A 21,174-nucleotide genomic window follows, 5' to 3' on the forward strand; every position below is an offset into this window, starting at 1 on the left:
GTGGGCAAAAGATACCAAGGTGGACAATCAACGTTAATAGAATTGGTGAGAATAAATGAAAATTTGCTTACGCTACGCAAGGCAAAATTTAGTTGACAACTTCTTTGCCATGTGCTGGAGGGCTCGTCGAAATTCCGAACAGGTGGCCATGTACATGATTGGATTATAAACACTGTGAAGCATGAACGTGAAAGACACAACAACAGCAAAGAGTAATCTACAGAACAAATCAGTACTAAAAGTGTGCAGGTCAGGTGAGCTTAACAGTCCTTGCAGGTATGGCGAAGTTTCAGTTTCCATGAAGATCTTGAAATGGAGAACGACGCAAAACGATGCCCAGTATCAAATTCCAGGTGCATATCCAGTAATGGTGGTACAGGTGTACATAAATCGATTGATACCCGGTACAAAACGGAATGTCGATGATGGACACGGAATGGCACGGTCGACACGTCTTCCTAATCATTTAAATTAAAGTTTTTATGGATTGAGAACATTTAGATATGGTAGGCTGAACTCAAACATAACCTGAGGCATTTAAAATTGAAATATTTACCGTAGCAACGAACTTACGCACGGTTTATACATCGTCGGAAATAACAGAATTATTTCAGTTATTGCAGCTCCCGTCTTCCGTCTTAGAGAAAAATCGATAGCAGGCTCAGTTTTTTTTAAAGATCAGACATATCAATTATCTGAGTGCTTTGTTTCGACTTATATTCAACAAGTTTAAATAAGACAGGTCAGTTCAGCTCTTCCTTATAGTATAGATTTAGGAGCGTGCACATCGTATGGCGTAACATGTAATCCGTTGTTTACCATGAATACTTTGTGCAAGGGAGACAGAAAAAGAGGAAAACATCTTAAAGAAGATGAAAGTTATGTAAACAGAGAAAAAGGAGTTACATGAGCAATGGTGCGGACATGGCAAACATTCAGATATTGTTCCCACAATTGATCTCTAATTTCTCCAAGTTCTTTCGAATCTCAGAAGACGGGAGGAATAAATAGAAATAAATTAATTGATGAATACCTTACCTATAAGCAGTAAAACGTACGTATGTAATAACAGCCGGGGACGACAATAGGTCAGGATCGTGTGGAATATTCAATTCAGCAACACCAGGAGCACAAGACACTTGAGCGGTCAATAACAATTAACGGAAACGAGAGAAGAATAAATTGAAAAATTACTTTAGTTAAGCAAAACGAAATTTGTTTGACAAATTCTTTGTGATGTGACGAAAAGCACGCCGGAATTCCGAAAAGGTGACCATGTACATGATTGGATTATAAATACTATGGAGCATAAAGACGTCCCAAAAAAAATTCCATGTTACCACAATGGTGTCAAGGTTAACTTCCAGCCGGATGCACCAGTAAAGGACAATGGTATTAAAAGCCACAGGAAAGGTACACAGCCAAAACGGCAGAATGTTGACGGACAAGTTGAGAGCGGCTTGAACTTCGAGTCGGCTGATTTTTGAGCGGATTGGCATCCAGGGAAAAGATTCGGTGTCGCCTAGATTGTTGATGGACTGTGAAGGCAGATGAGGAACCCGTTCATCAGTGTCCATCCGATGATGGACGACGGCCGGCAGAATTATTTCAGGATCTTGAGAAATGATCGACGGATTTCCTTCTCTAACACCTGAAGGATTTTTGGAAACGGTTTTCAGAACTTGTTCACCTGTTAACTTCGGCTCAAGTCTGGAATCTGCATTAAAATAAAGTATCTTGTGTTAGTTTGGTCTAGTTAAAATTTTTTAGTAAAAAACAAACAATAATAAAAAAATTACCGGAGCTGATGTTACTGGACTGTCGGATGAAGGATTTATTCTCAAACTTGACCGTTACAGGCTTACGACGGTATTTGGGAACATAATGACGAATCAGAGTTTTAGTTTCAATAAAGATCTTTAAGTGGAGAACGAGGCAAACGATTCCCAAGAACAAATTCCATGAGTAGACCCAAAGGCTGTGAATCATACTGGTGGTGCAGGTGTTAAGTGATTTGAAGCCCGTCCAAAATGGACTTGTAAAAACGACGAATGTTATCCCAACTGCAATTGTGATGGATACGATGGCACCTCGATTAGTGACGTTCGCCTGATACCACTCGAAGCGAACGATGGACAAGTAGCGATCCAATGCGGCCAGCGACATGCAGATCAACAGGATCGAATAGTCGACCGGATAAAAAAGAACTACGAACCGACAGGCCAGGTAATCGTGTTTGTGCACTGTCACCAATTCAAACGCGTTATCAACTAAGAAAAGGCATTCGAAAATGGAAATGGCAGCCCAAAAAATGTGACGGGGATAGTAAAGCTGACGTGAAAAGGTCACCACAAATATGACGACACAATTTAACAGGATTCCTACACCGATGACCGACGTTCGAAATGAAGTTTGGGCTGCAGTGAAGTTCTGTTCCATGATTGAGAAATCATATTTACTCAAAGTAATGTTGACAAGAGCTATTTGTTCTTCTTCTTCGTCCATTCTGGCGTAGGGAACACGACAGAATGGCGAGGGATCACCATCTGGCCGTGTACAATGTGTGCGGTGGCTTCAGCAGAAATTTCACTTCGCATGCGCAACGATATCATCACTTACAGAGTCCATTCAGCCTCCCACGATTTTATTATGACAGTTGACAGAATCAACTAGTGACAGACTGTTCTAGGAGCTCCCCTGACCTACTCCAATGGTCGGCGACTAAATAAAAACTGACCACTTTTTAATTTGCTTGCCAAAACCCAAATTTTTTATGGTTCATCCTCCTCGTTTTGCTGATCGAAAAAACCACAAGGAAGGGCAGCCAAACGTGACAAACGATGGTGAAACTAGGGGGAAAACTGGGGAAAAAAGAAAAAGGCAATGAAAGGCCTGACGGGACGACATAACTTTTAATCGGCGGTTTCAGTGACCCAACTTAGGAACATGTTATCGAATAACTTGTTTAGGTGGCGGGGGATATACAGGTTCCAGAGACTACACGAAGCCCAAATTTTAATAATTTTCAATAAATTAGCGATTATTTACTTATTTACTTTTACTAGGGGATGGCTGCGCACAGCACGGAGCTACGTGGAAAAAATGTTTATTTTCAAGCATAAATTTGAGAGAAATAGTTGGTAATCCTGGTAATAAAAAGAAATTCTAAATGAATCTAGATGATTTACCCAAGCTATGTGATTAAACCTATCATCAATTAGTTACAGATGCTTTCAGCTTAGATTTGAAACTTTTTATACGGTAGGGTTGAGCTCGAACATTATCTAGTGCATTTTAAAATAAATATTAAGGTTACCATAGCAACGTTTTGTACGCAACGAAAAATATTAGGATTATTTAAGTTGAATCCCCCATATACCGACATGGAAGATGATATAACCTTTGCGAAAAATCAATGGTCGAACTTCCTACACTCTATGGTATATCGCGTTTTAAAGAATCGAGAACTTGTTTTATATACGCAGGATGTTCTGTTTATAAAACCTTGGCGGGAATATCAAATGACACTTGCTGTTTTATCTTTCAACTCTCGAGACTGGACTCAATTTCGCGCAAACGGAAAAACCCTTGGGAAAAACCCAATTCGAATGAGTTTGCCTTCGTATTTCTGTCCAAGCCTCAATTCAGTTTTAAACTTGTACGTCAACAGCCGTGTCAATAAAATCATATATAATTCGAGCAAATATCGTTACAATTGCTTCTGTGGCTACACAAGTTTTCATCATCTGCAGATAAGGTAGAGCTCATTTCATTTTTATGTGAAACTGATTTCCAAAATTCTGAAGGAAAGAGAAAAATTGAAGAAAGAATTTCCCAAAGTACTTAAGTTCCCCAAACGTTTTTACTGAAATGGTCCCAATCAAATGTATCCTCACCATTCTTTTGGCCGTTTGCTGTCAGTGTAAATCATTTAACCTTGGAGCTTCTTCTTCCTCTTGGGCGAAACTAAAAATCTCGCCGGACACGTTCAGTTCTATGAAGTACGGCAATTTTCTCATTGAAATTTATGAACACGCCAATAATAATCAAAAATCATCTGACAGCCAGAAAAAATATTTCTACTCCCCCATTGCGTTATTGGACCACTCAAGTGCCGTTAGCATTTACAACAGATTTACGAAACAGCCAGAGATGAGATTCCGCATTGAAATGTGGAACGACAAAGTTGAAAATGAAGTCGTGAAATATTTAAACAAAATCGTCGGTCAAGAAATACAACCCGATAATGTGAGAGTCCTCCACTTGGATAAGGTCATTCTCACCAGTAAAAGAGCCAGTACGGAGGAATATTTTCTATCGCCAGAGTGGACGAATTATGACAAGAGCAAAACCCTTTGGTTTTCTCTGTTGTGTTATGACCAGAAAGTCTGCGACGAACTGGCCAATGAAATGCGGTCCAATCCCAAACATTTAGATCATTTCAAACTCCTGTACAGTTTGTCATCGCAGACGTCGCAAACCAAACAGACGACCATCAGCATCGACAGCGTCACTTCCGGTCAAATGGTCTCGACTCTTTTACAAAAATTCGGAGACAAAAAAGAAATTTTTCTGACGGCCAACGACGAGAAGAAAATGTTGGCGGAAACGGCCACCAACATTCGAATGGACACATTTGACGACTCCGAGGTCGGGTCGCCTGACACGGAGTTTCAAATTTCAAATATTTTAAAGGATCTGCTGGTCACGTCCAAGACAACCATCAAAGATCAAAGCGACAAAATGTGGGACTCTGTTTTCTGGAATGAGGAAAATTATCGGCCGGACAAGACGACGAAAACTTTAAATGAAATCCTCAACAAACTTGACAGAGAAACTCAAAAGAAATTGGCGGATATGTTTCAAAAAGTGGAGAAGCAATCGGTAATATTAGGAAAATTAACTTCGAATAGTAAAGCGAACAGACGAGAAGAACAACATCGTAATGTCAATGTCAATGAGAAATGGAAATTTGCAAAAAACAACTCGGATGAAGAAAATAAAAATGTAGAAAATAAAGAAAGAATCCAACACAATTTCAATGCAAATAGTTGGGCCGACGTGGACAGAATCAGTTCAACAATTTCAGAGAAAATGGCAAACGAATCTGATGGTTCCAGCCAGGTCGAAATTACGAAAGAAGACGTTGAAAAATTATTACAAGAAAGTAAAAATCACGTCGAATGGGACGGAGAGAAATTCGTGCCCAAACCGATGCAACTGAGCAAAATCAATTTGGGAAAATTTCGCGACTCTCAATCGTTTCAGGATCGTAACATCCGGGTCCGTTACACGACCGCCGAACTGTCTGCGCCGATAAAAATTATGGAACACGCAGAATTGACTGTCGTTAACGAATGGAACAATTTAAAGGAGGAACTCAAAGGTTTTTGAAATAAATTTTGCTAAATAAATTTATTAAATTTTAATCGAATTATTTAAATTGAATTGCAGCCACTACTGAGCTCTTAAGCAGAACTGTGAACAATTTGAATATAACGAATACCGAACTAAGAAACGCGAAGAGCGATTTAACTAATGAATTAGAAGGTATTTAAGAATATAAGAAAACAGAATTTTTTTTAATGTTGTGATTGAGCAGGGACTAGACAAGAGTTGGAGAAAACCCAAAACGACTTGGAGGAAACGAGGGTTTATGTCAATAATCTATCGATAAAGTTAAATGGTATTTTATGATTGTACTGGAAATTAAATTTAAAATTAAAAAAATGTCTTATAAAATTTACGCTTTTTATTACGAGCAGAGACCAAGCAGGAGTTGGTGAAAACGAGAGCAGATTTTCTCATAACCGTCGATGATTTATCTGCAAAATTAAACGGTAATTTTTTGTTTTAATATAAGATAAAAAATCGAATGTATTTACAACTTTTCAATAATTTTAGCGACTAAAAAAGAATTGGCGGAAACGAAAATCACAACCGGGAAATTATCAACTGAATTCAAAAGTAAAATTTATGTCAAAACAAATATTTAAAAAATAATTGTTTTTAATTTAATTCGTATTTCTTAAATTGTGTAGCGAATTCGGATCGATTAGGTAAAGAACTAAGAATTGCTGAAGAAAATTTGAAAAAGGATCTGAGAGGTAAAAAATAAATTTTGTTTTATTATTTGAATTTGATTAACTATAAATTGAATGCAATTATTCAGCAACTTCAAATAATTTGGAAACCACAAAAACAATTTTGGCCTCAACGAGAACGGAATTGAACAGCACAAAGTCCGCCGTTGCGGATTTGGCGACCAAATCAAATGGTAAACTGTAATTAATGTAAATAATTAAACATTTTTATTCCTAAGAGAGAAAAGAAAAATTTCCTTTTTGAAAGTCCAAACGAGTGAAATAGTCGACATTGGTAAAATGCCAACCTCGTGTGCGGATCTGCAGCAAATTGGACATAAACTGAGCGGATTCTTTTCTGTCAAAGGATCAAAGAAGATGGAAATGATTTACTGCAACTTTAATGCCAATCAAAATGGTACGACATCTTTTTATTTTGCTTGTTATTGTTTGTCAAAATATTTTTTTTTACAGACAAACAAAAATGGATCGGATACGCCGACGTCAAATCGGCGTCCGTCCATTTCTACGTCCAGAGAGAATCTTCATTTTACCCACAAAAAACTCCAATTCCGTTCGATTTGGCGCGAGTGAACGAGGGGAATACCATGAATTTGACTTCGGGGATATTCACGGCACCTCGACCGGGAATTTATTATTTCTCTTTCACGGGAGTGGCGCGTCTTGAATCTTCATCTTATGCTAATTTTTATTCTCGTCTTTATTTGAACGGGAATATAATCGGGTCGAGTAATGTTCACGAGAATAAAGGCCCCGTTGATCAATGGAGTCCGTTGACCCTCCAGTCGACGCTGAACCTAAAAAAAGGCGATCGAGTCTGGATGCAGATTTCTTATTCTAGTTCATCCTCATTTATGTATGACAACATTGATCACCGGACCCATTTCACGGGTTTCATGCTGGACGAGGAAATTGTGGCGTCCCTTTGAGGTTAAACTTCATCGGTAACGTTTTTGTTTCATGACGACACGAAATTTTTGGGAGGAAAGGAATTTTAAAAGGGGGAGGGGAGAGAGAAAATTCATTTGATTTTTATTCATTAAGGGGGAAGATTTTCTTTACCCAAATTAAACTGTGGATGTAATTACACTTACTGAATACACTAACCAAGTTTCAAGTTTGTATCTGCAAAACTTCAGACGCGACCAGCAAAAGACCAATTTTGATTGCCAGATTTACAAAATTGCGGTAGGCCTTTAATGGGAGAAAATTCTTCACATTTTAATTCACTTACGGATCGGAATTTTCCAAAAAATTCTTTTACAGATGAATTAAAATTTCAGTTGTGCACTCGTCCAGAAAAATTCAAGAGTCTACCTCTTAAAATAAGGGCATGGGACGTGAAAAACTAATTTTGTTTGCCAAATATAAAAAAATGATTTTATTTTTTATTTTAAAATTCAGCTTTGAAATCGACCCGAAAACGTTGCTTCTACACGTCAAATTTATCTTTAAGGAAGATTTTCATTTTTTAAATTTGATTTCATTAAATTTTAATCATTTTCTCCTCACGTTTGCAGGATGGGATCCGAGAAGAGAAATAAAATAAGAAGGAAGGGTAGAAAATTTGGTCGACTCTTATTGATTGAGGGTTGGGAATTTCTTGACGAAAATTTTACTGTAAATGCAACTAAACATTTTCAATGCACACACCAATTTTCACATTTCTATCTGTAAAAATGTGGGCGTTGCAAGAAAAAAACAAAACAATTTTGATTGCCAGATTTTTACTAAATTCAGACTGGACTAAATTGGAAGAAAATTCTTTCACGTCTTATTCATTTACGGTTTGGAATTTTCTCAAAATATTTGCACAGTTATATTCTCATTTTAGCTGTGCATGGCTGAACGCAAATTCACGCGTCTATCTGCAAAATCAAGGGCAGGGGACTGGATTTAATGGTAAAATTTCCCCCACAAAATTTAAAAAATATCAAATTTGATTGGCGATCGCAGCTTAACATCACATCAAATTAACTCTGAATCGCTTATATTCCTCACGTCAACTGTTGAATGGTTGTTGAATGCCGCGAAAAAGAATTCAAAATAAAATTTGTTATTATAACCTCCCATCAACATTTACTGCCAGTGAGTTGTAAGGTACAAAAACAAGCCTGATCTGCAGTCGTTCATTTAATGAGATATTTATAAATGAGCCCTCACTGAGGAAAACAAAAACGGCGATGAGAAAGAGTTCCATTCAAAGGCCTAGCTCAGGAGTAATCGTATTATCTTACTATGTCACGATTTGAAATCAACGACATCAATAGTCTTAAAGGAATAAAAGAGATAAATGTTTGTCCTACCTTTAAGCCTGGGAAATACGGCCAGGCATCCACAAGCGATCCATCCATCCGAATCCGATTGAATCCACCATCCGGGATAGGAGAAAGGAAGTCCTCGTGAATACACCCACACTCACATGGGTGTACACGAGGACAGAGGGGATTTAACGAAAGGGAAATAAGAAATCCATAACTCGATCCGACATCGGTAGTTTCTTCAATCCAAAAGGGATGCTGTTTATCTAAATGAAAAACAATAAATTGGGTTACGAAAAACATTTAGACATAAACAATCATGTAAAGGACAAGCAGAAAATGAGACAGTGGGTAAACCTAAATTTTTTAATAAATGGGAGAATGTAAGGTGCTGTCCATGTTAATACACTGCAGATCCTGCAACATAAAAATTTCTAGCAGGTCGCAGGAATAAAAGTAACACAAATCATTATCCTGGTGACGATACTGAGGACAGGTCAAATGCCAGCACAAGATAAACTTGCACATCTTGTTAGAACAATGACTGGATCTAGCCTAAAATCTGCGCAAAGAAAAAGTTTACACAGTGCAAACAAACTGCCAAGCATCGGCAGGTGGCTTACATGATAAATGCCAGTCGGGAACTATGACACTTCATAAATTTGGGACAGGTTTAACTTTTCTGTTCAAGTTCTCATAATCATTGCATTTGTATATTCTTACTTTAATTTACCTGCCAAACAGCATGGAGAGTCTGAGAGCAGGCAGAGCCTTGAGCCTCAGCACCAACACCACAGAGTCCACACGACGACCACATTTTAGTAAATTTATTTGTTCAACAATTTTTCGTGCAGCCACGTACGTTTCCCAAAAAAGTTATCATTACATTTTCTTTATTATAATCTGAAACCTTTTTTTTTTTTTGTGGGATTGACGATTGAGTGCAGCAGAAGCAGGTAAACTTCGTCACTTATTCGAAACTGGTGAAAAAGACTGTAGCAGACGACACTAATATTCAAATTAGCCATGCTTTAGTAAGATATCGATACAATTAAAAATCGCCACATTTAATCCAGGACCCTCATGAAGGCCAAGAGGGAATAAACTACAGCTGGTAATTAATTAAATGCTGCACGATTATGAGCATCAAAATTAAAATCGCAATTAGTATTATAGATTTTCAAAATTCAAATAATCAAGAAATTGGCGGCAATTTCGAATTGTAATTAACTTCAGCGCTATATAGCTTATCAAACACTTACCAGAATAAACACGGCAAAGTGTTAGTTGCTTAGTAATAACTTGCTAGCCAGATTACGAAATAGATTGACGTGGCAACTGTCAAGTCAGTAATACGTTTCCGAGTTACTAGAACTCTGCGACGGATCGTTTTTAAAAATTGTCTGTTTTAAGTTTGCTTATTATACAGTTCGTCAAGATGGTCAAAGTTTAATTGTAAATTTGGAATTCTCAGATGGTTGCAGTTGATAATACAGGCTTTATTTACAGTGACGGGCACGTGATATTGCGGGACAACGTCGCCAATTTACATATATTTCAAGTCTGGGTGATGATTCGTACTACTATGACTACGTACGAATTTTCTAATTGAATTTTCTAATTGACTTTTCTATCTGAATTTTGGATCAGCTGATGTTTGAGTTGAGGCCCATAACAATCATCATTAACAACCGCCAAGTTATAAAAAGCTACAGCTCCTGCGAAAACAAGTTTATATAATCAAAATGCCATAAAGATTTGGCGAAATTAGAAAATTTCAAAATGTTGTTTTAATAACGTTTTACATTTATACTTCCATATATTACAAAAGATTTAGTTACAAACTTACAACCGAAAATGCATTTAGGAATTGCAGAAAATGCATCGGTTCGTCTAAGGATCGCTGAGCTTCAGTGGTTCGGGCCAATCAAACAACGGGGTAAGCTGTTGTTGGTTTTGCTTGTTCGGTCGGATAACTCGCTGATGGTTTGTTGCTGTATGAAGAAGGTGCGGGATATTGGGCCTCTCCTTCGTATTTGACTTGGGCGACGTATCCGTTTTGGTCAGCCGTGTAGGTGACGATTTGGGTGCGGCCGTCGGGCAAGGCAACGCGGTAGGATCCGGTCGTGACTTTGCCGTCACTTTCCTGTTGGTGCGAGTAGTCGTTCTTGCTCGGCTCGTCCTTCACTTCCCAGGCAAACGAGTGCGGCATAGGAGCGTACTATGGAAAAATTGTTTTATTCAAAATGTAGTTAATTTATTGAGGCTATATAGAACACAGTCAGCTTTAAGATATAATTTACCTGTTGCTCGGATGACTTGGCGACAGTGTCTGTGTATTTGGGCTGTTCCTCTCCGGATGTAGAAACAGCCAATGCAACAAGGGAAACAAGGATGAGTTGGACCTGTATAACCGGGGAAATAATAAAAGATTGTAATTACTATTTCTTGACGCTAGTAATAAGAAAAATAGTATTAGAGAACCTGCATGATGATGTTGGATAGTTGTTGGTGGTGGAATCGACTGAAAGCGACTGGTGACTTAATCGAGTCGACACTACCGACTTATATACTTTGCTCGGTTGCATCAGGTACATGTTACAGTAACTGGCCACCCTTGTCAATTTCGGTCAGGGTGATAATGAAATATTATTATGTCGTCCGCTGCTGCTGCTGGGAAAAAGGAAAAGGGAAACTTGACGGGAAAAAAGGAGACGATTATTGTCAATGGACGTTCGCTTTTTGTGGTTGGTCACTATCACGACGCGAGACTTTCGTGTCCCGGAGATTCGGGAGAATTGTTTCCTTTTCCTATTTTACTTGTCCTTTCATTTCTCGCTGTTGCAACACGGCAGAGAGTCCGTGTTATCCCCCCCTCTAGCTGTGTATTTTACACAGTTTGGATGAGCTTATTATTATGTACTGCGCAACAGTCAAGGGGTGTAAACTTATTTCTTTTTGATTTCTCTTCCATTTTGTTTCAACGCGTCACATCTAAAAACCCCGCATTCGATATGCTGCGATTGCCTTTAATAGCTTGATTATGGAGAATGGTGAATGATTATGTTATTCCTAACGTATGTTACTCGCCGTGCCGTAAAAACAGAAGTAATTCAGCGTAATTCAGGTGATTCAATCACGCGACGAGGGAAATAACTTGAAAGAAAAAGTTTGTTTTTTCTCTTGTTGTTTAATGGCCCATTTATATTTTGGATAAGAGGGAACGAAGAATACCGTGAAACTCTAAAATCATAAACCGTGTATATAACACGAATTCCGTTCCGGCAGTGAGGGTGTGTCTCTTGCCAAACTTCGTGAAAAACGGAACCGGGAAATCTCAACTGATTTCTTTGCGCAAAAGTTCCAAAAGAAACACTAGCGGTGGATAGTACAGCTTATATCTCTTGACTTTGGTGTTCTATTGTTCCGGTGAAAGGCCAATAATAAGGGGAGATTATATATCCCTCGATTCGAGTATAACGAGAGGGAAAAATACTAAGCACAGGTATCACACGCATGATAGAAAGTTGCCGATCATTAAAATTGGTCGGCTGACCGATTAAGGAAGGGCACCACATTCGATGGGAGCATCTGAACGATTTCGAACGCATCGCCGAGATGCGTTCGAGTGTTTTTACTTTTAGGGCGTTGACATGTTTGGTGAATCTATACCCGTTGACCTCACGAAAACTATAAGGCACGTGCAGCGGTTCGGAGTGATGATCCCGCAGCACACTAGCTGTACACATGTCAAATTACCGAACTGCACTTTGGAAGCTAAAAATTCTGCACAAATCAGCAGGGGGCCATAAATTTATCGCTGAGACTGGTTATCGGTTATAAACAAAATGAACCCAATAACTATCTAGCAGGCAAAACACAAAATAAATTTCAAATGAAACAAATGTCGACCTCTTTCTAAAAGGCTGTGCGGGACTTTGGACAATTTGTTTGTGCTGACAAAAACCGTATACTAATGGTAACTTGAGAGTCATCAAAGGCTATCTACTACGTCAATTAAATACATGCACTACAGTGCAGAATTTTACAACATTTTTCTTTACACATAAATAAGTCACTCTTGAACATTTAAGAACAGTGGCAAATCAGCCTTGCGTCGAGCAAGAAGATATTGTCACAATTGTCGTATAGAACATAATTTTCAGACAAATCAAAAATTTTGCCATGAAATTGCATCTAATCCTCGCCAGTTTTTTTATTGTGTTTGTGAAATCAGCAGAGTCCCAGCTAGCCCCATGGCGACCATCATCTGTTGTAGCTACTTCGTTCGCCCTATACATCTTCAATTCATGTTGTTAACAAAGGTCAGTTTTTTTTCTTGTAATGAAGAAAAATAAAGCAAGTATGAAGTCTGATATAACAAGAGTACACTCGACGTTGTACAATGGAGTTGGGAAGTAGGAAAAGATTGCCAGAATTTGAATATTTTGTTAAGCCCAAAGATCAACCACTTTCCATTCCCAAGTCTAATAATTACCAATTGAAAAGATATTAAAGAAATAAGCAGTACCAACATGATTTCTTACGAAAAGTAATTTTCTCGTGTTATGTAAAAGGTGAAATCATATAAATCCATCGATTAAAAGACTTACTTCTGGTTGAAGGGTGGACTGAACAAATGCGTCGCTGGTATATGCCAGACGACGGTATCTCGCTACATAATTTTGAACGGCAGCATTGGGTATTTTAGGATATCTTAAGTAGAGAACGACGCAAACGATGCCCAATAACACATTCCAGGCAATGAATTTGTGGCCAGTATTGCAGCGAACAACACCGGGGCGAACGAAATCGTGACTGTGCAACTACTATTCTAAACTGAATCGAAGTAAATAACGTTCCGCACTAAATTCAACCATAACTTTTATCGAATAGCGCTACAAAAGGTTCTGAAACTCACGCGTTGGCAACTAAAAAATTGAATATTATGAAAATAAAACTTACCCAATCAAGCAACCGATTCATCCTGTGCATGTCGGGTTAGTTTGCATTTGGGACGAACTTATTAAGGCCATCAAATTGTGCGAAGTTTCATTAAGATCGATGGCAATTCCAACAGATAAATGTGTCTACAACCATTTTGAAAATTCATTTTAGAGAGAATGTAAGAAATCGTTTAGGTGCCAAAAGTGGCAAGTGGATAATATTCCAATTACCTTCCGTTGAGTTGATGATAAACAGGGTCGCTGTTAACTTTATCTGGAATCAACAAAACATCAGTATGCGCTTTATCTTTAATTTTCTTGTGTGAATGCCCAGTAGATTTAATAACATAACAATACCAACAACGCTAATTTGACTGAAGGCAGTCGATGACAAACAGCCTTCTATAAATACAAAATAAAGACTAAAAATCATCAATTCTTCAATTATACACAAAAAATAACGGAAGTAGAATCATTATAACCGTTGCTGCTGGGTTTCGTATTTTTTCTGAGTTTCAAAATCGTTGAGGTTTTATTCCATCAATATAATGATTTATTGTATCATCGGAAAATCCTACAGGCTTAAAATTATTAAATTATGACGATTTAATAAAGTGCTTTTCTAAATGAATTTCACGAGGTTACCTGAAGGAATGGATTGCATCGACCAATCGGATGCCTTAAGAGAAACATTGTTCTGCGTACCAAAGAAGGGAAGAGACCTCTCGGGACGAAATGACAAGACGAATGACATATGCCAATCGAAGGAAGAGCAGCAAATCGCTGTGTACTCCGTCAATATACCTCCATCTTCATATTACAGTTCGCCAAGATGATCAATCGAGTAGTCGATCATTTTATTTTAAACTGATTCAGTTGGCGCGGCCGGCTTCTACTAAGGGTATACCAGATATAAATATCTCTAAATAATAGTAAAGAAATTGTTTACATTTCAAATTGACAGAATAAAACTAGTAATGCTATACTCTTAACAAATCCTTTCGTCTAAGGGGAAGGGGTGATCTATCCAACAAAATGAAGGCACGACCCTAAGGAATAATGAAAAGTAAAAAAAAAAACATTCATTGGTTACAAAAAACTTTGAGATTTGTAAAATTCATGTCTTTGAGTAGAGAAAAAAAAAAGCTTCTAATTGAATTCAACAGCAGCATACCTTAAATTTCGGACGGGCATAGATAGACGGATTATCGGATGCGGATAAGCACATGAAACGTTAACCATTTCAATACATGTTGCTTAGTGCTTTCAGTGATTACGTGTTTCAATTATGCTGTCAAAATATTCAAACCAAATTAGATTTTTCCATACTTCATTGTGACCCATTGCAATATAATCGATATAAGTACAGTACCTTCAACAAAGTCATGTTGAGTTTCTGGCTCATTTAAAAGGTGGTGGAATTGTCTTTAACTAGCGAACAAGTCCTAACAGTGACGAATTTATCTTTCGCGAAGGATTTTCTGTCTGCAAAAAAACAAAATTATCAGTATATGTAAATTTCTAGGCGCATAAGAAAGACCCTTATACTTGTTGTCAGTCGAAAGAGAGAAGTTACATTTTCAGGAATGGGATATAATGAACTAGTCTACTTCCCAAAAGGAATTTGGTCCATCAGGTATGCAAGAAAATACGCACTGTTATGCAATTTTTAATACCTTGTTTCCTGTCTTCTGCAGAAAATTTGCTTCTCAAACCAAGACATGCTTGATTCCTCTCAATCCTACCTTTGAAAGGAAAATTGCCATCTGTTGAAAAGGAAAACAAAATTTAAGATACTACACTTAATTACCTACAATCACAAATAAGTACCTTTAAATGAACCTAGGCCTCCAAAGATAATCAGATCCTCAAACTAGATTGTCTTAATGTTGTAGGCCGATGAGCAACACGAGCTCTCAAGGCAAAATTTTTAAAGTTACACATTTTATCTTGCAAAAGTACAGAACAAAACTTCACTGAGTGCAATTAAGTTGGATCATTTTCAATCCATGTTCATTTTACCAGATATTACAGTCGCATTCGCATACGTACGTGCAAGACTGCAAGCATACACAAGGAAGATGTATTGTTAACGACGTTAAACGACATCTTTCTTCCACACTCCTGCTTTTTCAATGAGACCCTTTACGATGTTCCAAATCAATCCAATGTTGCCACATCGACTTCACTCAAGAACATGAAAAACAATTTTTGTGATGCGCGTTTTTTATGCGCGTTTTCGCGGTATTTTAAATTTTACAACGTTTTAATTGACTTTAACTGTTTTATTACTGTTTATTACTGTTTTACTGTCTTACTGTTTTACTGTTTATTAGTGAAACCTAAAAAATGTCTATCACAAATTTACTTAATAAATAAGTACAAATGTGCATTATCCTGAGGAGATTTCGCATATGTAATTTAATATGAAATGCCCAGTGTGTCTAGCATTTGCATGGCCAATACGGAGTTGATCAAACCGACTATAACTATACCGATCGCTGGTTGATTAAAAACTGAAAAGTAATAGCACTCCAAAAATGTAGTGTGTCTACAAGACAAAAATCTTTACTCAGTCAAGTTGAATCGCAGACGCAGTAAATAAGACTACCGCCCTAGGATCCTAACTCGAGGATCGATATGTCAATCTTGCTTGTAATAAAATATGCACTGTATCTGATTAAAGGCATTGGGTAGGGAATACCATGACATTATACCAAGGTAGGGTACATACATGAAATGCTACTTATAAAAAGATTAGCCTCTCAGTCTACTACGTCGCAATCCCCGAATGCATTTCGGTTAAGTGATCTTTCAAATATTCAGATTTCGACAGAAATAGAAGTATAGCATTCTATCAGGAGGTAGGAGGAGGAATATTGTATTTATTAAGTGATGGATAACTTTTACTGACCTTTCGCAACGTGTGCGATGATGCGCGACGACTGCTTCAATTGAAATATCTTTTTAGTTTTTATAAGCCAAATGTAATTTTAACCTTATTTGTCGCGTTTTCTCGATAATCGAATTACCGAATGAAAATAGAACAATGGAACTGCGGGACCAAAAAAGAAGAACAGACATCAATCAAAATTAATCCCGCTACAGCCTCCCAGTTAACAGTAGCCGACAGTATCCGACAGTAGCGGAAATTGAAATCGATTTGGGCGGGTTTTGGGTCTGGCAGCCTTTATTTCCCGTGGATTTCAAATAAGTAATAACATCCTATTGATTATTTTTAAAAATAAACGTTTATGTAGTAGGATGCATGAGCATCGTGAATCTTATTCAGAACTTACTGACTTACTCGGACTTCCTACTTGGAAAAGAGTACTTGCGTCTCCCATTCGGCACCTGATGCCAATGGAGTATTGAAAACAGCTCTCGGTCCTGGTGTATAAAGTCAATCGCACGCCCTACAAGAAGGAATTTGTCGAAGCAAAATTAATTCGAGAAACACACATCCGGAAACAACATCAAAGAAGAAGAACAACTTCTTAACTTTTATTTCCCGTTGGATGATGAAATGCTGAAATGTTTTTTAACAACGGAGAACTAAAATCCGGCAAGGAGTTTCTAGTTAGTCTAGTTTTCAAAACTTTCTTGACGAATAACAGAAAGGACAAAAGTATACGGTAGGATCTCTACATGGTTCAAGCAGACATTTTCTTTGCTCTCCGTTCAGTGGAATAATTAGGATTTAAATTGAAAGGGTTATTCTAAAAAATAAAGGCACACATAAAGCCAGACATTTTTTTAATGTTGAAAATAATTCACTACCATGTGCAGTGCCAAGCTAATCGTTGAATAAATACGTAACAGTGTGTACAGTTATTAACATAAGAATGCAATCTCCAAATATTCAATTCTGGTATTATGCCATCAAGCATCAAGTTAGGCAATTGCGACATTTGTTCAGAAATTTCCTTGACACGTGGAGGATAGCCCGTCGAAATTCGGGGGACGTGGCAATGTACATCACAGGATTGTAGACGCTGTGGAGCATAAAAACGTCCCAAGCATAAGTCCACGTCAGGACGATAGGATCGCAGTTGCCTTCCAGCCGGATGCACCAGTACAGGGCGATGGCATTACAAGAAACTGGGAATGTGCACAGCCAAAATGGTAAAATATTGACAGACATATTTAGAGCGGCCTGGATTTCGAGTCGATTGAATTTTGAGCGGCTCTGCGTCCAGGGGAAATATTCTTTGTCGATTTCACCGTCAACAGAAAACACCCGTTGAGAATCTTCAGGTTGCTGGAACTTGACATTTTCACGACCAACATCCGTCGAAGGATTTTCAGGAAGCGTGATAAGAGCTGTCTCAGCTGTCTTATCAGTATTCGCTGGCCCTATTTAAACATGGAATAAAATACAGCACTAATTATTCGACGTCGAATTCAAATAGGAAAAACTGTCCACACATAGCCGCGCCCACGTAATTTCGTTACTATTGATACTAAGGGGAATTAATTGGCGGAAACTTTAGATAGAAGAACAACTGTGTTGTAAGTCGTTTCTGAGAAATTCAATAAATAAAATAATTACCGAAACTTGTGTTGGACTGTTGAATCGAAGGGTTGTTGTTAAAGCGGATCGTAACAGGAGAGCGGCGGTATCTGGGAACGTACTGGCGAATGAAAGTTTTAGTTTCAATGAAGATCTTGACATGGAGAACGACGCAAACGATGCCCAGTAACAAATTCCAGGTGCATATCCAGTAATGGTGGGTCATGCTAATGGTGCAGGTGAAAATCGATTGATACCCGGTCCAAAAAGGAATGTCAATGATGGCCAAAGTCAAAGCGGAAGCAATCGTGATTACAAAGACGACGCCTCTACCGGTGACATTAGCCAGATACCATTCGTAACGAACGATGGACAAGTAACGGTCAAGGGCGGTCAAGGAAAGACACAATAACAACAAAGAGTAATCGACAGAACAAATCAATACTAAAAATGTACAGGCCAGGTGATTGCGATTGATGATTACGATAAGCTCAAGGGAATATTCAAACAGAATGAAACATTCGAAGATAGAGACGGCAGCCCAGTAGATATGGCGAGGATATCGCAATTGTCGCGACAGGCTCACCACCAGGAGCACGACAACATTCAGAAACATTCCGATGACAATCACCGACGTGCGGAAGAGCTCTGTGGCTTGTGTTAGCTTCTGATCCATGACGGCAAAGTCGAATTTACTTGGCGTTGGGTTATTGACCCCGCCCGACGTCTGTGCTGTTGATTCGCCCATTTTGCGAGTGAAACTGCGACGAAGTAGTTACAGATGCTTTCAGTTTTTATAGACAGACGTCTGTCGTGCACGGTCGACCTGTGCAGAGGGACTCTTTTAATTCCTGTCGAGCATGCGCAGTTGCACTACTGTCTGGAGCAAAATCAAAATCATCATTCAAGTTGTTTGTTTTCTAGGTTAAGAACATTAAAAAATATGGTGGGTGGAGGCTCAAATATAATAAGCTGACGCATTTGAAAATGAACACTTAAAGGTTACCATAGCAACTGCATCGGCTGGAATAACAGGATTATTTAAGTTGCAGTCTGTCTTATTTTCATTTTCAGCGGAAAATCGATGGTCATATAGAGTATAGACATGTCGATCATCTGAGCTGTGCTTTGTTGGTTTGATCCTCAATTTCTTTAAACAAGAATGGTCAGTTCTGCTTTTGCTTATAGTATAGATTTAGGAATGGTAGTCGCGCATGTGATCCATTATTTACCATCAATACACTCGACTTTGTGCAAGGGATAATAGAAAACAAGGATACCTCGAAGAATATGAATGTTTTATAAACCCAGAGAAGAGGCGCGCTGAAATGGAAAGCATTAAGATATTATTTCCCCGAGCGATCTCTTAATATCTGCAAGTTCTTTCGATTGTGTCAAACAAATTAAATATCTTACCTAAATGAAATACAGCGTATGCACAAACAGGCAGCAGTTGACTAATGTAAACGACAATTGGTCAAAATCGGGAGGACTTTTCACAATGCGCAAAGTGATTTGGGCGGACAATCACCATTAATAGTAACGAGAGTAGAATACATTTAAAATTTACTTACGCAAAACAAAACAAAATTTGGTTGACAACTTCTTTGCGGTGTGACGGAGCGCCCGCCGGAATTCCGAACAGGTGGCCATGTACATAATTGGGTTATAAATACTATGGAGCATGAACGTGTCCCAAAAATAATTCCACGTTACCACAATGGTGTCAAGGTTAACATCCAGCTGGATACACAAGTAAGAGACAATAGCATAGCAAGCCACTGGAAGGGTACACAGCCAAAACGGCAGAATGTTAACGGACAAGTTGAGAGCGGCTTGAACTTCGAGTCGGCTGATTTTTGAGCGTCCAGGCATCCGAAAAGATTCAGTGTCATCCTGATTGTTAGTGGAATGTGGAGGCAGGTGAGAATGTTGATCCCTTTCATCAGTGTCCATCTGATGATGGACGACGGACGGCAGAATTATTTCAGGATCTTGAGAAATGATCGATGGATTTCCTTCTCTAACACCTGAAGCATTTTCGGAAACGGTTTTCAGAACTTGTTCACCTGTTTTTTGTTTTTTGGCAATGGAGAATAAAACTTGTTCCGCTGTTAACTTCGACTCCAAATTAACTTCTGCATTATAGAAAATTCTAATGGATTAGTTAGGTCTGATAAAATTGAATAAAACAAATAATAATCGAAATAAAAATTATTTGATGATAATTTTAAGTTAAACAAACGATAAAAAAGTTACCAGAGCTGATGTTGCTGGGCTGTCGGATGAAGGATTTGTTCTCAAACTTTACCGTTACAGGCTTACGACGGTATTTGGGTACATACAGTCGAATGAGAGTTTTAGTTTCAATGAAGATCTTGAAGTGGAGAACGAGGCAAACGATTCCCAAGAACAAATTCCACGTGAACGACCAAACGCCGTGGATTATATTGGTGGTGCAGGTATAAATTGACCTATAGCCCGTCCAAAATGGACTCGTAAAAATGATGCAGGTTATACCAACCGCAATTGTGATGGACACGATGGCACCTCGATTAGTGGCGTTCGCCTGATACCATTCGTAGCGAACGATGGACAAATAGCGGTCCAATGCGGCCAGCGACATGCAGATCAACAGGATCGAATAGTCGACCGGATAAAAAAGAACTACGAACCGACAGGCCAGGTAATCGTGTTTGTGCACTGTCACTAACTCGAGAGCACTATCAACTAAGAAAAGGCATTCGAAAATGGAAATGGCAGCACAAAAAATGTGGCGGGGACAGTGAAGCTGACGCGAAAAAGTCACCACAGAGAGGACGACACAATTCAACAGGATCCCAACACAGATGACCGACGTTCGAAATAAAGTTTGGACTGTAGTGATGTTCTGCTCCATGACTGGGAAATCATATTGAATCAACGTAATATTGGCCTCCGCTGTTTGTTCTTCGTCCATTCTGGCGTAGAGAACACGACAGAATGACGAGGAATCACCATCCGGACTTGTATCTTCTGTGCGATTGATTCAACAAAAATTTCACTTCGCATGCGCAACGATATCATCAGTTCACGACTTACACGAGTCCATTCAGCCTCCCACGAATTTATTATGACTGTTAACAGAATCAACTCAGACAGACTATTCCAGGAGCTCTCTCGACCTACTCCAATGGTCGGCGACTAAATGAAAACTGCCCACTTTTTATTTTGGTTGCCAAACCCTTAACTTTTTTGTGGTTCATCCTCCTCATTTTGCCGATCGAGAATAAAAATGTTCAGGGATGGGTGACAGAACGTGAAAAAAGATTGTGAAACTAATTCAGAGGGAAAAAAGGGAAAATAGAAAA

At 38.5% G+C, this 21,174-nt stretch overlaps 5 protein-coding genes and 1 pseudogene across 10 annotated transcripts in view; 1 reads left to right on the plus strand and 5 right to left on the minus strand.

Annotated features, from left to right (window-relative positions):
• The window catches only part of LOC124316155 (interaptin-like), a 98,000-nt gene extending 90,967 nt beyond the window's left edge, over positions 1-7,033 (plus strand). Inside the window, exons 1-9 of one of the 2 annotated variants that reach the window (XM_046781922.1) lie at positions 3,662-5,386; positions 5,455-5,550; positions 5,603-5,686; positions 5,766-5,840; positions 5,905-5,967; positions 6,042-6,107; positions 6,173-6,277; positions 6,352-6,501; positions 6,558-7,033. In XM_046781922.1, the coding sequence (XP_046637878.1) occupies positions 3,871-5,386; positions 5,455-5,550; positions 5,603-5,686; positions 5,766-5,840; positions 5,905-5,967; positions 6,042-6,107; positions 6,173-6,277; positions 6,352-6,501; positions 6,558-7,033 (2,631 nt within the window). In that variant the 5' untranslated portion in view covers positions 3,662-3,870. Of the gene's footprint in view, positions 1-3,661; positions 5,387-5,454; positions 5,551-5,602; positions 5,687-5,765; positions 5,841-5,904; positions 5,968-6,041; positions 6,108-6,172; positions 6,278-6,351; positions 6,502-6,557 lie in introns of those variants that run through there. The other variant, XM_046781924.1, reaches the window with a different exon arrangement.
• Positions 1-21,174, minus strand: part of LOC124316217 — a 190,907-nt pseudogene that overhangs the window by 32,742 nt on the left and 136,991 nt on the right.
• On the minus strand, positions 701-15,451 carry LOC124316345. 4 transcript variants are annotated; one of them, XR_006911833.1, is made up of 11 exons: positions 15,142-15,451; positions 14,988-15,077; positions 14,684-14,796; positions 14,486-14,602; positions 14,298-14,360; positions 13,957-14,233; positions 13,794-13,885; positions 13,543-13,713; positions 13,331-13,455; positions 1,800-1,860; positions 701-1,717 (listed from the first exon to the last, which is right to left on the minus strand). XR_006911833.1 is itself a non-coding variant. In XM_046782237.1 (2 exons), the coding sequence occupies exons 1-2, from the start codon at positions 2,503-2,505 to the stop codon at positions 1,200-1,202; spliced, it is 1,224 nt and encodes a 407-aa protein (XP_046638193.1). In that variant the 5' UTR covers positions 2,506-2,683; the 3' UTR covers positions 701-1,199. The 4 variants fall into 4 exon arrangements, 1 of the variants encoding a protein (XP_046638193.1); XR_006911831.1 differs by having other exon boundaries at positions 13,794-13,892; XR_006911832.1 differs by lacking the exon at positions 1,800-1,860 and having other exon boundaries at positions 13,794-13,892.
• On the minus strand, positions 9,915-11,136 carry LOC124316583 (larval cuticle protein 9-like). The gene is made up of 3 exons (XM_046782602.1): positions 10,850-11,136; positions 10,669-10,770; positions 9,915-10,586 (listed from the first exon to the last, which is right to left on the minus strand). The coding sequence occupies exons 1-3, from the start codon at positions 10,853-10,855 to the stop codon at positions 10,293-10,295; spliced, it is 402 nt and encodes a 133-aa protein (XP_046638558.1). The 5' UTR covers positions 10,856-11,136; the 3' UTR covers positions 9,915-10,292.
• Positions 16,846-19,006, minus strand: LOC124316358. The gene is made up of 2 exons (XM_046782255.1): positions 17,864-19,006; positions 16,846-17,667 (listed from the first exon to the last, which is right to left on the minus strand). Exons 1-2 carry the CDS (start codon positions 18,570-18,572, stop codon positions 17,201-17,203), a joined length of 1,176 nt encoding a protein of 391 aa, XP_046638211.1. The 5' UTR covers positions 18,573-19,006; the 3' UTR covers positions 16,846-17,200.
• On the minus strand, positions 19,228-21,014 carry LOC124316340. 2 transcript variants are annotated; one of them, XM_046782233.1, is made up of 4 exons: positions 20,349-21,014; positions 20,084-20,201; positions 19,912-19,962; positions 19,228-19,869 (listed from the first exon to the last, which is right to left on the minus strand). In XM_046782233.1, the coding sequence occupies exons 1-4, from the start codon at positions 20,781-20,783 to the stop codon at positions 19,391-19,393; spliced, it is 1,083 nt and encodes a 360-aa protein (XP_046638189.1). In that variant the 5' UTR covers positions 20,784-21,014; the 3' UTR covers positions 19,228-19,390. The 2 variants fall into 2 exon arrangements, with proteins under 2 accessions (XP_046638189.1, XP_046638188.1); XM_046782232.1 differs by having other exon boundaries at positions 20,084-21,014.

The sequence above is a fragment of the Daphnia pulicaria genome, chromosome 12 (genome assembly GCF_021234035.1).
Source record: "Daphnia pulicaria isolate SC F1-1A chromosome 12, SC_F0-13Bv2, whole genome shotgun sequence".
Classification (NCBI taxonomy): domain Eukaryota; kingdom Metazoa; phylum Arthropoda; class Branchiopoda; order Diplostraca; family Daphniidae; genus Daphnia; species Daphnia pulicaria.